This window comes from Castanea sativa, chromosome 7 (assembly GCF_040712315.1).
Source record: "Castanea sativa cultivar Marrone di Chiusa Pesio chromosome 7, ASM4071231v1".
NCBI lineage: Eukaryota > Viridiplantae > Streptophyta > Magnoliopsida > Fagales > Fagaceae > Castanea > Castanea sativa.
Genome location: NC_134019.1, coordinates 31090827 through 31106515, shown reverse-complemented (window position 1 = coordinate 31106515; position 15689 = coordinate 31090827). Strand labels below are relative to the sequence as shown.

The 15689-nt window shown below is 36.0% G+C and overlaps 2 protein-coding genes across 3 annotated transcripts; both read right to left on the bottom strand.

Annotated features, from left to right (window-relative positions):
• Positions 1 to 3885: 3885 nt before the first annotated feature.
• Positions 3886 to 7249, bottom strand: LOC142643172 (ferredoxin--nitrite reductase, chloroplastic). Its single transcript, XM_075817718.1, has 4 exons — positions 6791 to 7249; positions 5913 to 6267; positions 5050 to 5338; positions 3886 to 4793 (listed from the first exon to the last, which is right to left on the bottom strand). Exons 1-4 carry the CDS (start codon positions 7149 to 7151, stop codon positions 4053 to 4055), a joined length of 1746 nt encoding a protein of 581 aa, XP_075673833.1. The 5' UTR covers positions 7152 to 7249; the 3' UTR covers positions 3886 to 4052.
• Positions 7250 to 9001: 1752 nt separating this feature from the next.
• On the bottom strand, positions 9002 to 14355 carry LOC142643489 (uncharacterized). 2 transcript variants are annotated; one of them, XM_075818146.1, is made up of 3 exons: positions 14270 to 14355; positions 14091 to 14157; positions 9002 to 11434 (listed from the first exon to the last, which is right to left on the bottom strand). In XM_075818146.1, exon 3 carries the CDS (start codon positions 11405 to 11407, stop codon positions 9809 to 9811), a length of 1599 nt encoding a protein of 532 aa, XP_075674261.1. In that variant the 5' UTR covers positions 11408 to 11434; positions 14091 to 14157; positions 14270 to 14355; the 3' UTR covers positions 9002 to 9808. The 2 variants fall into 2 exon arrangements, with proteins under 2 accessions (XP_075674261.1, XP_075674260.1); XM_075818145.1 differs by having other exon boundaries at positions 9002 to 11411; positions 14270 to 14315.
• Between the last annotated feature and the right edge of the window lie 1334 nt (positions 14356 to 15689).

Here is a 15689-nt window from a genome sequence, read left to right as displayed (position 1 = left end):
GATAATGATAGTCTGTCAATTTAAAACTCATTAGATATTCACTAATGTAAAAATTAGTAGAAGCATCCAAATCCCAATCCAAAAATGCAAGCCATGTATCAGTATGTCCCACGTAATTAAGCATAGGGCACGTTAGCAAAGAAGAGATTAAAAAAGTTTTAACCTAAAACAACAATATTTTTCTTTTCAAACTTCGGCGCCTCTTTGCATATTTATTTGATACTAGCCTCTGAGCATGCGCTCATGTGTGTGCTCAGAGGCTCTTCTATTTTTTGAGTAAGGGTTAATTTAGAGCATTTATTATAATTTGGGATTACTACATTTTTCAATCACAGAAAAAAAAAATCTAGGGGTGTGATGAGTATTATGTGTGGTAAAATAATTTTTCATCACACCCCTAGGTTTTTTTTTTCTGTGATTGAAAAATGTAGTTATCTCAAATTATAATAAATACTATAAATTAACCCTTACTCAAAAAATAGAAGAACCTCACACGCGTGCTCAGAGGCTAGTAGATATATATATGAGTTTACATGTGGTTTGAGGAAAATTACACTTTACCATCCTAAACTATACCCTAGATTACACTTTACAACATAAATTATTCGAACGCACATTTTGCACCCTAAACTATTACCCTTGTTACACTTTGCATCCCGACGTTAATATTACTGTTATGTTGGATGGAAATCTTGAGCACATGACTGGCATATGTGTATTCCTTAAGTGGCACAAAGTTAAAAGACCAAAAACCCCTCTTTCCAATCAATTAAAAACAAAAACTTTTTTTTTTACCTCTCTCTCTCTCTCTCTCTCTCCAATCAAAATTTGTGAAACCCTAAATCCCCAAAATAAAATTATCAATGACACCACCACCACTCCGCCATTACTCCCCCATTGTGATGTTTTCATTATTTGGCTCCCATAAACTAAAAAATATTTCAAGATGGCTGGTCCAATTTAAAAAAAAAAAATATGATGATGATGGAAATCTTCAACGTCAGAACAAAACATGATCCCAAGTAAATATATCGGTAAATTTTGTTTTCGGAGCACTTAGGAAATGTTATACTACACAGAGGTAAGATCATGGTTAATTTGCTATGGAAGGGAAAAGGTCAGTGTGAGCATTTGAAATTGTCTTGAATATTATAATTAAGTTCAAGGTAAGTCTGCACTCCTTTTTGCAGTAAGTGGTTATCAAAAAGCTGATATATGGCTTACAAGTTAATATTAATTAAAGATCCAGTGCCATAAAATTGGCAGCCTCGTAGAATTGGCAAAGCCACATATTAACTGCTATGGAAAAGGTTGTTTTTCACTTTTCCTCGTGGACATGTTCAGTGGCTCTTTTAAAGGGCATTTAACCATTTATATTTAAGAGGTCAAGTCGGCCATTCGTTGCAGTGGAGGTCCTAGTGGAGCAGTAGTGGTGCCGTTGATGATTTGATTTGGGAAGAGGAGTTGCTACGCACGCACAAGAGAGGGAGAGAGAGAGTTGGGTAAAAAATAAAGAAATAACTTTTTGCTTTAAATTAATTGGAAAGAGGAGTTTTTTGTCTTTTAACTTTGTGCTACTTAAGCAATATACATGTGCAAGTCATATATTCAAAATTTCCATCCAAAATAACAGTAAAGTTAATGTCGGGGTGCAAATTATAACAACAGTAAGAGCATCCACATCAGTGTATCTAAAATCATGTATAATACAAATTTTTTTCAATTTTACACATTTTGAGCTACATCAGTGTATCTAAAACTGGGTAAAAATGTGGAAACTCATCCACGAGCTACAGTACCGTGTAAATATACATGGTTACTGTAGCTCGGGTAAACAATATTTTATCATTTCTCCTTCGCTCCTTTTTTTCTCTCTCTGATCCGTTCTCAACAGACTCCATCATTTTCTCAACACAGAATACAGAGATATACTTTGCTCAAAAAAAAAAAAACACAGACATACACAAACAACCACAGATTGGTGCTTGACTTGTAGATCGGTGCTTGACTGGTCGGAGCTCGTGGGTCTTGCCGTGGATCGGAGCTGGCGGACGCTGGATCGGAGCTCGGATTGGCGATCGGAGCTGGCGGATCGGCGATCGGAGCGCTGGATCGGAGCTCGGATCGCGCTCGGAGCGCTGGATCGGAGCTCGCGATCGCGCTCGGAGCTCGGATCGAGCGTTGATCTGGGTAGAGAGAGAGTGAGAGAGATGATCTGGGTAGAGAGAGTGAGAAATGAAGAGAAGAAATGAAGAGAAGGAGAGAGAGAGAGAGAGAGAAATTAATCAGAACTGAAGAAGAGAAGAAATGAAATAAAGACGCGCGTAGGTTAGTTGAGGGAATTAATAAAAAAAGTGAAGAAATTATTATTTAATTAATAGAGGGAGTAGGATAGATGAACTGATGTGGGTAATTTGTAAAAGTGAATGTGTAAAATTTTAAAAGGAGTTTTTTGTGTAAAATAGAGGAAATTTTTACATGGACTGATGTGTTTGCTCTAATAGTTTAGAGTGCAAAATGTGCATTTAAATAGTTTAGAGTGCAAAGTGTAATCTGAGATATAGTTTAGGGTGGTAAAGTGTAATTTTCTCCGGTCTTGGTGTAAAACCAAGAATTTATGCTCGAATAAGATAGTGACACGCTAGCATTTTATTAAAAGATGAATACAAACATTCACACACAATACTTGCTCACAATATCAGATCTAAAATAAAATTTTTAAAAAAAAAACAAAATCCAGTCCTCCTCTCCCGTTCAAACCAGATCTCCACTCCACTCTGCCTGACAAATCATCGGAATCACCATGGATCAAAATTCGTGGTGGAGCTTTATTACTACGACATCACCTGAGTCACAAACAGTGACTCTCAAACCCAAAATCATCTCATCTCTCTCTTCGAAATCTTTCAAATTGATCAAACCCATAACCTTAAACTCTCACTCATCAGAGGCTTAGTGAGGGTCTATAAGGTGGCCTAAAAAAAACACTGCATCCATCGGATCTCGCAAAGGACCCAGCACCATGGCCATCTTCCTCATCATTTTTGTTTTAATTTATAAATTTAATCATTTTGGTTTAAACAAGCTGATGAGTTTTTGTTCTGTTATTGATATTGGTGTTTATAGATTTTTGGGTTTGGTTACTTCTTTGAGATGAGTACTAGAAATGAGATGGGTCTTATGGCTTCTTTTTTTTTTTTTTTTTGCAAATTATGTTCAGTGGAGTGGCGGCATGTGTGGTGGGGTGGGGTGGGGTGGGGTGGGGTAGGGCTATGGAGGTTTGGTTTGAAGGTGAGGAGGGGGGTTGAGTTTTGGTTTTGTTTTGAATCTGATATCGAAAGTTGTTATTGTGTTTGAGTTGTATTCATATTTTGGTAAAATAATGACATGGAACTAGCTCATTGGAGGGCGCAAAGCCAAGCTTTACGCCAAATCCTGACCGAATTTAAACTCTATATATATCATATCGTATCACGTTACAAAAAATTTTTAAAATCTCTTGGAGACTTGGTTCAAGCTAGACTAGATTTTTAAAGAATGGAAAATTTAGGTACAACTTTTTGGTGTTATACCCTAATAAGTTCTTCTTGGATGTACACATGTGAACAAAACCATATATTGAATAATAATGTTAAGAGAGAGTGATTAATATGATATAGTTGGGTCCAAACTTGTAAGCTAAATTTTGCAGTAACATGGTATGTACTCAATTTGGAGTTTGCCTGATGTTCTCTCCATTAGTTTTCCATTAGAATTCAACTACATAATTATATTAAAATTTATTCTCCTTGAGAAATTTGACACTAGTTGTGTTGCATTGATTTAAGGAATTGTAATTAAAATTTTCCTTGGGGGGGGGGGGGGGGGTGGGGGCTGGTGTTTCTATTTTATTTCATAACTTCCATGTTACTATCCAACTCCTACACATTACTTCGATTCACAAGTGAGACCCATACCATACATACCATACCAAAACTATCAATGAGACCAACATGTCAAATGCTTTGCACATAGGTAAAAGAACAAAATCAAATATTACTAGGCTATTTGAATCAATCCTCCCCCTCTTCCCTCTCCCTTGGTACGGCTCCAAATTTTTTGACCATAATGTCCACTACTAAGGGGACCAAGTCCTTGCATGGAACACCCTTCTTGTAAACATCTCCCAAATGTGAGTCACTCCCAATTCTGCCTCCCAAAAAAACATCAACACCTTCACAAGGCTTCCCATTCTCATCCCTTGCCATACACCCCATGAAACCAATATCAGCCACTTGTACCTGCCCACAGCTGTTTGGGCAGCCAGTCCAGTGCATCCGAACAGGCCGAGTCACTGCCACTTGCCTCTCAACTTCCTCAGCCACCTTCAAGGCCCTGACCTTTGTCTCTATAATTCCTTGCCCACAGAATTGGTTGCCAGTGCAAGCCACCAACCCTTTCATGAGAAGAGGGGGTTCTGGTAAAAACCTGTTTTTCAATAGAGGCTCTTTAAGTAAGGCTTCAAGCTTTGAGTTCTCAATATTGGGAATTATGATATTTTGCTCCACAGTGAGCCGGAGTTCTCCTGAGCCATATGTGTCAGCTAATCGAGCAAGTTCATCCATGTCATCTGCTTGGACTCGACCTACAGGAATGTGAACACCCACAAAACTAAAACCTTCTTGTTTCTGTGGATGGACACCAAGATAATCTCTCCTTTCCCATTGCTTCTGAATTAGTTCTTGAGGAGAAGCTGTCTCCAGCTCTTGTTGAGGCATTCTTTTCACTACCTCTGACCTGAATCCTTCTATGCCCTGCATTTAGATAAATTACATATAATAGTCATGCGAATGTCATAATCAAATCAGAAATTTGATTGAACAGTGCACACTAGAAGAATTTGAGTCTCTCATCCTGGTACTCATTGGAATTTGGAATTCTACTGAATGTTGTGAAATTTGTAAATGAATCTTTGAAAATCACAAAAAACCGGGTAATAAATAATCCATAATTATCAGTGATGTATCATAATGGTTCAGAAACATCATAATTAAGAAAATGATTACTCACAAGTTCATCAATCAACCACATCATTCTTGTTTTCTGTCTGTTCCCTCTGGTGCCAAGATCCCTGTAGGCCTCTAGTATGGCTTTGCACACTGGGACCAGATGAACTGCTGAGACCCAGGCATCAAGAGGGACTGCCTCTGCACATCTCTTTGGACTAAAGAAGCCACCCACTAGCAAATTGAAACCAAATTGTCCGTCCTTTATAGCTGGCATGTAAGCAAGGTCATTGATGTGAGGATGCTCAAAGAGATCATGAGAACCCACCACACACACGTTCCACTTCCTTGGCCTGTTCAGACAGAAATTGACAAGAACTTGTCACAAATTAACAATGATACAAATCGCTTTCATGCTTATTCCTAACATTTATGAACTCCCATTTGACCTAATAAGACCCTCTATTCAATAGCCTAAGTATCAATTTTGTGTCAAGCATAGGCCACTATTTCGCGAATAAAAGACAGAGTATGCACATCCTCAATTTTTTTGAACAATAAGAAATTAGTCCTTATTTATTCATCTAACATGTGGCAATTTTACAAAACGTTTTGAAATTCCCTAGCAAAATGGAAAGAAGGAAAAAAAATCAAAAAACCAATATAATTAGAATTAAGAAACCACATATCAATCATCACATAGTTGAATTTTCCCACCCCAATATTTCCAAGCTCCTTACTATGCATAAATAGGGGCATAGGGCCATGACCAAACACTGGGGTTATACCTGATACATAATTTCTAGATCACTGATAAGCTCCAAATATCAACCATAAATTAGGAAAATTCATGTATGTAAACTCTGAATCAGAACAAACAAAAAAAGAAATATTTCTACTGCAATTGAGGGGGCTAGAGAAACTTACAAGTTAGTGATGGCCAGATTACCACATGAATTGGCAGTGATATATTGTGACAACAAATTGGTGTAAGGCCGTGTATCAACAATCTCAAGTGGGTCAATGCCAGCAAGGGGGTTCCCAACAGGATTTCTTACATTATCCATTCCACTCTGCAGGCTTGTCAAGCCGACTTCTGCAAGACCTTTAAATATTTCCGGCACATCGGGTAGTACCACTCCACGAATTTGCCAATTTTGCCTGGTTGTCACATCTGCACACCCTTCCTTCCCATATTTCCTAATCACACTCGCTAAGTATCGAGTTTGTGCACTTGTTGTTACCCCATTAGGTAGTTTTAGTCTCATCATAAATCTACCATCTGATCATCAAGGAAAAAGGGAGAAACCTCAAAATTGTTATCTTATTCTATAGTAAGATTTTTACCAAACATCAATTATTTAATACACATTATATCATGTATCTTATTTCTTCCCTCCAAAATTTATCCAGCAACAAAACAAATTAGAAAAAGGGTATCGAATCTTCAACTCAATCTGAGTCACACACAATATTGTTGTTAATAAGTAATAAGTCAATAATCAATATCAATTTTCACTTTTCAGTTCCAGTTGCAGAAAGAAGAAAGCAGTTCAAAAGCTAATATATCTTATGCAATTCACATAGAAAATTTCAAACCCACATACAATCTAATCAATTCATAAACCCCAAACAATCAAACCCATGTACGAGGCATTCGTGTGAGTAAAATAAGAAAAATGAATTCATTCGGCACAAAACACACTCCACTTCATTTCTAGTCAAATATAATAACTGGGGAAAAAAGTCAGGAAAAGACAAACAAAGCAAATAAGAAAGAAACATGTTTTGTTGGTATGACTTACACTGATACTTCCTCCTGTGGAAGAGACCAAGCCACTTGAGCCTGACATCGATATCATCCTTAGTAACCTTAGCTTTCTCAAGCTCCTCCGGAGGAACGTTCACCAATTCTTGTAGTAGCCCCTCTTCCATGAAAAACTTCATAGGCTCTTTCTGAAGCTTCACTTTCTCCTGAACATTTATGCCTTCCCTGAACTTTTCCTTCAACACCCAGTACCCTTCTCTCTCTTCTACTCTTGGCTCCAGCCTTGATAATTCCACTGGTCGTTCAGCCTGAGTGGCTGCCAGCCTTGTACTGCTGGGCCATGCAGAGGTGGAAGAAGGCAACGAAGGTGAGAGAAAACGCACAGAGAGAGATGACATGATGGTTTGGACTTAGAGCAATAAGATTGTGATGAGATTATAAACTGAAGCAAGTGTGTAATGATAGTTTGAGAGTCGATGGCTGCCATTTTTGTAGAGGGCAAGGTGGAATTTGCATATGGGGACCTTAGGAGATGCGAAGAGATTACCTATTTTGAGTGACGTTTGAGAGGTGCCAAGGGCCACTTTTTTTGCCTGAGACGTGGAAGACTAATTGAATACTAGTACTATAATACTACTGCTGTATTGTAGTACTATTATTAAAAAAAAAAAAAAATGTTATTTGTTCATGTGTTGTTCCCCTTTAGCCCCTTACTATTAAAATTGTATTTATTTAAATAATTTATATAAGATAGTGCAATGGATTTACATTAACAAGATATTCAATTGAGCTTATATCATCTGAAATCAAAAAATCTTCTCCAAACAATTTTCTTTTGATACATTCTCCAAACAAAAACTTGACCTTATGGTTTATATTCTCTTCGTTCCAGTTTGTTTGTCCTCTATTCCATTTTGAGATGTCTCAAAATATTGTTCTATTTTTAAAAATAAAATTTATTAGTTTACTAATGTTCCTATTATAAACCTACTTTATTTTCAAAACTATTTGAAAAGAAAACTAACAAATATTTTAAAAAATCAATGTAATTGGGGTATTTTTTCAATTGCCTCATTAAAAATAACTGTTTTAAAAAAAGGCTGATAAATTTATTTAAGGATAGTTTTGTAAACTTATACATTTTTATAAGGCAAACAAGATAGTAAATGATGTTCCCTTAAAAAGTTTGACTTTTCAAACATGACAAACAAATTGAGACGGATAGAGTAATTATTTACAGATACTTTAAAGATATTAGTTTAGAAAATACAGTATTTTAAAAAAAAATTTATAAAAAAAGAAAAAAATAATTGTTTTTTTTTTTTTTTACAACTTTTTATGTTTTTAGTAAAAGTGATATAAAAACTTTTTTGAAAGAGTCAATTAACTAATGCCCAAAAAATAATCGTCAGCAAAACCTTATATCATTTCACTTGGAGAATTAAAAAAAAAAAAGTGAACTTTGTAATTACTACCTTTTCCGTCGGATGATGATTTATTGATTTTATATCTTCAGCTTTTTGTCCAGTTCGAGATTATTATCCACAGTTTTTGAAGTCGTTTTTTTGGTAGAAAAGGAATTTTATTAAAGAGATAAAAAGCAGTTACAATTCAATACTAAGAGAAGAGTAGAGTCTGTCTTAACAAATGCCCATGTTTATCATAACATCAAAAGGAGTTCTCAGAAACAACAAAAATCTTGTTTGAGGATTAGTCCCTCTCCTTACTAGTGTTTCATTACATTTGTTAAAGTTCTCGAGTAGTCGAGTAGCCTCTCCTGCCAGTCCCAAGTTTTCCAATGATGAGCCATCAGAATTGAGCTTGAACCAGTTGACATCCGGCTTAGACCAATAACACTCAAAATAAATTTACAGCTCGATGACATAACTCCATATAGAGGGATTAGTAATGATTTGGAACAAAGAAGCTTCAATGACTCAATATATGTGAAATGCAGTAAAATGATTGCAATGACCTGAGAATTACTAGCTTTGTCACCATATCCAGACAGTAGGAAGATCATAAAGAGACAGACTGTCCAAATGCTTGACATCTCACACAGTTAAAGCACTAGTAAAAGAAGCGAGAAATCAAATCACAGCACCTAAGGATGAAGAATTCACACTAGCAGTACATTGTTGAGTTTAGCAGGACAAAACATGCTAACTATGAATAAATTTCTCAAAAAGGCAGCATACAGAATGTTTACTGCTATTATGATATTAGCTATCTAAAATTTCAGGATACTGGAATCAATTAAGTTTCTTTAAGTTCTGAGCAAAGAGAACAAAGCAGCAATGGAGGAAAAAGCAGTTGAACAGAAGGATAAGCAATTTAGATAGGTACAACAGTCTGAACTTCTAGTATTCAGTAGAGGACACTCAAACATTGGAAATGAAAATCAAATTTATCCTGGAAATACAACAATAAGATACAAAAACAACGTGAGGTCAATTTACATCCTGATCTCCATTAGCGGCAGATCAGTCATGGTGCACTAGTCTTGCATGGAAATTTGCAATACTAAAAACTTCAAATCCATGCAGGACGAACTGAAAGGAGATAAGTTTGACTTTCCTATTATCTACTGAGAAAGTTTTGGGGAAGCGAAAGAGTAAACAAGAAGTTTTTTTTTTTTTTTTTCCTATCTTTTTTGGATTAAAATACCTTATGATCTCTCTAACTTTTTAGTTGCAATCATTTTTTATTCTCAACTATCAAGAGTTACAATTTAAACCTTCAACTTTAAAACCGTTGTCAATATGACCCTTCTGTTAAGATCCATCAATGAGATGTTAATTGTCCCAAAATGACATTGTTTTTCTTTTCTTTCCTGGTCAAAATCCATGTAGTTTTGGGATATTTAACTGCTCACTTTTAACAGATTTTATTGGAAGGGCATCATTCAATCGATTTTAAAGTTGAAGTTCTAAATCACAACTTTAGATACTGGGGGACCAAAATGATATCAACCAAAAGCAAAAGAGACCAAAAGTCTTCCCCGCTATATATTAAGAAAATCAAATGGTAACAACAATCTCAGCTGCCTTATTTGTTAGCCACCAACTGCAGCCAAGAACTTCCTCTTGGTTATGGGTTCTTCATGCAAAACCACCACATCTCCCAATTTCTCCAGCAGATACTCTAGCCGATCCACACCAAATCTCTGATATTCCAGTGGTTTCTTGTATCGTTGTTCATATATTGCCTCAAAGCAACCTAGAAAAATCCGACAAGAATAGCTGACTAGAATCTCCTGCAACTCATGCTTGAACTGCTCAAGACCATGATCATCAATTTCTTGACGAGCTGCTGTTCCCTGATTAGTATTTTCTTGGCTCCTGCTCACATCATTTTCTTCTATGACCACTCTCTCTTCATCTGAGAACTCATCTGAAGAGCCACCACCTGTGACAATATCCATACTCTCTTCCTGGGTCCCCTTTCCTTTCTTATCCTTCCTAGTCAAAATCAAAGGAGGTGCACTAGGGCCTGCCTTCCAATTTCGTAGATAAACAAACTTCTTATGGCCTTTCCCCTCAACAAAAAGTGAGTCACTCATCTTCTTGAAAAGATTTACAAGCTTGAATGCTCCATACTCTGCTACATAAAGAGGCCGCCCAAAAAACTTCTGGTACTCAGCTGGAACTCGGATCAGAGGCAGGCATCCCCCTGAAAGTTCCAGCATTTTTACCAACTGGCCCTTCAGACCATTTAGGTCTCCAGGCTGTACCCACAAAGTAGATTCTATCTGATCACCAGATGAAACAACACCTCCTGAAACTTCATTCAAACCAGAAGGAAGACTTAGTGACCTCAAAGTTGTAGGATAAAATGGCAACGTTGAAGAATGACTGTTGTATTCAGTTAAAGATTGTGACACTATTGATAGATCCCTTGAATTGTAGTAGTTTTGTGAGAACCCCCTATATACGATTGCTTCTTCTTCATTTTGGCCATCGGGGTTCTCATTGATTTGGCATCCCATAAGACACCCAGCAATGTCAGCTACTGCTCCACGAGGGGGCATTAAATACTTTGTTGGGGGTACAAAGCCTTCCCCACGAGCCACACTAGGCCAGTCCCAAACAAACTTACCAGCATTACAGAGGGCAGATGAAACGCCAACCCCAGAAGGGATAACAAGGATCACGGTATATCCACGTTGGCCAAGTATGTGAAGCGCAGGAGCAAAATCTACATCACCAGAGATTAACATGATGGAAGAAGGTGGAGGGTTGTCAAGGGCAAAGAGAAACATGTCAACCAAGATAGCCTTGTCAGCAGCATCCTTTCTCCCATTTGGAACATCTATTAGTTTGACACCAGTTCTCTGACAGCCCTCTCTGAGTCTCCTGGGAAAGGCATTAAAATCTCCATAGGCAGAAAACATCATAACAGCTCCTTTAATTACAGGGTGAACCCGCAAAGCCATTCTAATATTACCACCTACATCTTCAGGGCGGACATCACTTGGAACAGGGCAATTCTCAATGTCCCACAGGATAGCGACAGGACCATCTGAGGCACTTCGACTTTGATGGCTTAAAGAAGGTGGAAGCATGTTCAAGTTTGAATCCGCCATATGTGTGGCCTTTTGTTCAGAGGATTCTGAAGACACTATTGATGTTGATGCATTTGGATTAGCCATCATTGACCTATAAAATAAAATCAAAGGTTCCTGCACATCAGAAAATGTAATTAAACAACAGTCCTAGGCAGCACTAGTGCATGATAGGCCTAGATTAGACGTCACAACGAACCCCATTCGTCTCTAATAATCATAATTCTCATATGAAACAAAAGGCTTAAGCCTCATTCAAATAATTACTAGTTAAAGCTAAGACAATGATGGTCTGCATTGCAATATGCACATCACAGAATATGGTATGCTATTTAGGAAGGCAAAACTTTGTGACCTATGCCCATGAGAAATTTTTCCAAAAAGGCTAACTTCTCAGGGATATCCACTTTGGTCAAAATGATGTAAATCATGATACATTATAGCTCTAGAATGGTGTAGCCAGCAAAACATCAGCCTCACACTGAACCAAGATCTTGAACATTCCTTGCATTTGCATTACAAACTTAGAAAGTTCTGCGTGTTGAGAGCAGAATGTTGAATATAAGAATTTTATGGCAATGTGAACAGAAGAGAACATTTATTCATCATTACATTTATGTTTCTTCACCACAAATCATCTACTAACCTTACTACAAAATTTCCACGTGAAACAACCAGATAATTGGAATAAAGATGCTGAATAGCCAATGCCAGAAATTGCAAGCCATTAAAGCAAACAATCCTACAGAGAGAAAGAAAGTTGACGTGTTCAACCCAAATCTGTATTGACACACCAGTCCTAAGTACCTCGATGGTGTAGGATCTTTAAGAATTCAGAACTACAATGGATTTCTTGATGAGTTCTTAATGGGTTCTTGAATAAGGATTGATATTTAAGGGTTTTAGGTTAGAAATGATTGAATCTTGATGGCTGTTGGGGCTGAAACGGGGCATAGAACTGAAGACAAGATAAATAAAACACTAGGCAAATACCTAGGCTTCCTCAAGCAATCACACTTAGGTAGGGGAAGGCTAGCACACCCTCAAAGCTTAAAATAAACTGCTAGAATTTTATTAGAATCAATGTCACTATGAATACAATAAAGCCTTTATATCGGCTATTACTAAACCCTTCCCTAGAAGGGTTCCTAGAATGACTAGGATTAAATAACAAACAAAAAGGACTTAAATAACTTCTAAACCAAATAAGAAAAGGACTCAAAACATAAAATAAGACTCATGGGCCTTTGGTACAGTCAAGGACATCCCATTCCAGATTTCTAGTAGAGCTTAAATTATGGACCTTATTCTAGTAGAGCTTAAATTAAAACTGATCCAGCAGCAAATAAGTAATAAAATTAGACTTGATTCAACTTTAGAATGACTAAGCAAGGTCCCAAGAGAGCTCTCCATCATCTAAAACTTCCCAAATTAAAGCTTGAGCACTAGAACCAGCTTTCCCTTGTTTCTTATAGGGGCAAAGTTTGGCTTCAAACATGTTTGGATCACTAGGCTTCAAACATGTTTGGATCACTAGGCTTCAACCCCCAATAGGAAGATGGTATGTGTCCCTGTCATGTGAAATGCACATGACAGGGACACATGTCAACTTCTTATAGGAGCGCCTAAGGCTCCAAACATGTTCGGAGCCAAACGTTTTCCCTCTTATAGGTCTTTAAAGTGGACTGCCACTTATGCTTCCCATCATTCGATGACAGTGTTTGTTCAAGAACCCCAAAGTGCACATACCAATTAAACATAAACCCTAATGAAGTTGGAAGTTATGGAAGATGTGTTAATTCTAAACTGGTTGTTATAACTTATGAACCATATGGTGCCAACATGGTATCAATAGAAAAAGGATTAGGCTGAACCCCATAGATTGCATAACACTTAAGACTAGAGTCAACAATGATTGAATCATAATTAGAAGGTTTCTAATATCCTGTTGTTTGCATTACGGGTCTAATTATAATAATTGCTTAGCCACTTCATTGATTAAACAAATTAAATTGATTTTACAAATAAAATCATCCCCACATTATTCGAGAATATATTGGCGAGGAAAGACAAGTATAGCCAACGTAGCTAGAGCAAGGTTTTTCTATATGCAAAGCTGGGTTACCCACCAAAAGTAGCATATTATACAATGAAAGAGGCCTAAACCCAGCATTTATCCACAGAAAAAGCATAAATCAGATTTCCAAGGTAAATAATGTTTTAATAGTATTGCCATAATTCAGATTTTTCACTAACATGAAACTCTCTACAAGCGTCAAAGAGCCTTGTGGCTCAACTGGTTGACACCTCCCGATGCTTCCAATGGCGACATTCAGAGTTCAAATCCCCCCTCCCCCAACTATTGAATTACCAGAAAAAAATGAAACTACATGATTTTGCCACAGGTGGGCTAATTAGACTAATACCCAAAAAAAAATTATAAACAACTACTGGGTATTTCTGCAAAAAGGTTTCTAGGAAATGGGTTGGTCTTAGAAATTCTCTTTATCAATACCATTTAAGAGGTTTATGATTCATGAATACAAAAATAAATAAATAAATAAAACCCTTCTCTTTTTTTCCACTCCAAAGCATGACCTAAACTTCCAGTTTTACTTCTTTTGATATAATAGTATAGCAGTATCAGATTAGAGAGACTTGTAAGTCTATTCGGTTAGAATCGAAAATCACCCAATTTCCAATTTAGCAATTTTGATTAGAATTAGAACTTTAAAAGAGAAATTAATACTATCAAAAAGAGATTAAAGGGTACCTCATATTAGTCCAGAGCTCCTCTTTAGCTTTACCTTACAGTCCTCAGAAACAAAATCACTTAGATCCTGAAGAAAAATCAAAAGTTTAAGCGATCTATAATAAAAACAGAGATCTAAACAACAAAATAAATAAAATAGTGCGAGAGAGAGAGAGATAGCTGAGAAACAATGGAAGAACCTTTTGGTTTTGGTTATGGTATGTGGGATTTTTTTTCTCTGACAAAACTGGAATATTAGGAACTGAACGATTTTACTAGATTAGGACTAAACAGTAGTGGAGCTCTCCGTATATTGGGCTTTAGAGTTAGAGCCCATGAAACATAATAAACGTGGCAACAGTATTCACACGCCCACACCGACTTTCAGTGTTAAACTAAAATTTAAAATACATTGACCAAACCGACCACGATCAAAGAGTAGGAAACATACCAACAATACTAGCCTCTTAGCACGCGCTCATGTGTTTAAGCGCATACTTAAATACTTTACTATTTTTTGAGTAAAAATTAATAATTTAAATCTATTATAATTTGAGATTACTATATTTTCTAATCATAAAATACCTAGGGTGTGATGATTGTTATGCGTTTGCGGATGAAATATTTTTTTCATCACACCCCTAGGTATTTTATGATTAGAAAATGTAGTAATTCCAAATTATAAGGAATTCAAATTATTAACATTTACCCAAAAAATAGAAGAGTCTCTAAGCATGCGCGTGAGCGCGTGCTCAGAGGCTAGTATTTTGTAATTATCACGCACTTCTCAGATGCTCTTCTATTTTTTTTTGTAAAAGGTTAATAGTTTTCCAATCACAAAAAAACTTAGGGGTATGATGACTCCTATAATGTAGTCACTAATAAGTACACATCCATAATAAAAATTTCAATGCCTAAAAGATCCAAAATAAATAAAATAAATAGGAAAATCTCTCACGTTATTTTGTTTTGTTATCAAATTATTTTTTTAAAATTTTTTATTTAAATGAGAGTTATCAAGTTTTTTTTTTTTTTAATCCTAAAAGATAGCCACTTAGTTCTATAATGTAGCCACTAATTACACATCCTTAACAAAAAAAATTCAAATACCTAAAAACCAAAATAAATAAATTAAATAGGAAAGGCTCTCACAGTCTCAACTCTCACGTTGTTTTTTTTTTTTTTTTTTTTATAAAAAAAAATGGGAGTTATGAAGTTATATTTAATCCTTAAAAGAAAAAAATTGTAAGAAAGGCCATCAACATTAGCAAGTACTATTAATCACCAATAATATCATTTAATTAAAAAAATGTATTTTCTTGAGGAAAAAAAATGAAAAAGAAATTGTAGTAGAAAGACAACAGTTGTTAGGGATAATTTCATATGGAAGAGATGAGATTGAGAAAAATGGAACAACTATCACTAATAACAAAAATATTATTACGTTAAGAGTATACATATGGCAAAGTCAATAATGTAGTCATATAATGATCCAATCAGAGGATTTTTTGTTTTTTATACAAATTGCACAATTTGTGTTTCTTTAACACAATTTGATACTTATCCAAATAGCATAGTTTGTTTTCTAATTGTATAGTTTGTGTTCTATTGTACTATTGT

Coding starts and splice junctions, on each gene's coding strand:
- LOC142643172 (XM_075817718.1), bottom strand. CDS start 7,151: ATGTCATCTCTCTCTGTGCGTTTTCTCTCACCTTCGTTGCCTTCTTCC. Junction 5,339..5,912: donor AATCTGGCCATCACTAACTT/GTAAGTTTCTCT, acceptor CTGTCTGAACAG/GCCAAGGAAGTGGAACGTGT. Junction 4,794..5,049: donor TGTGGTTGATTGATGAACTT/GTGAGTAATCAT, acceptor ATCTAAATGCAG/GGCATAGAAGGATTCAGGTC.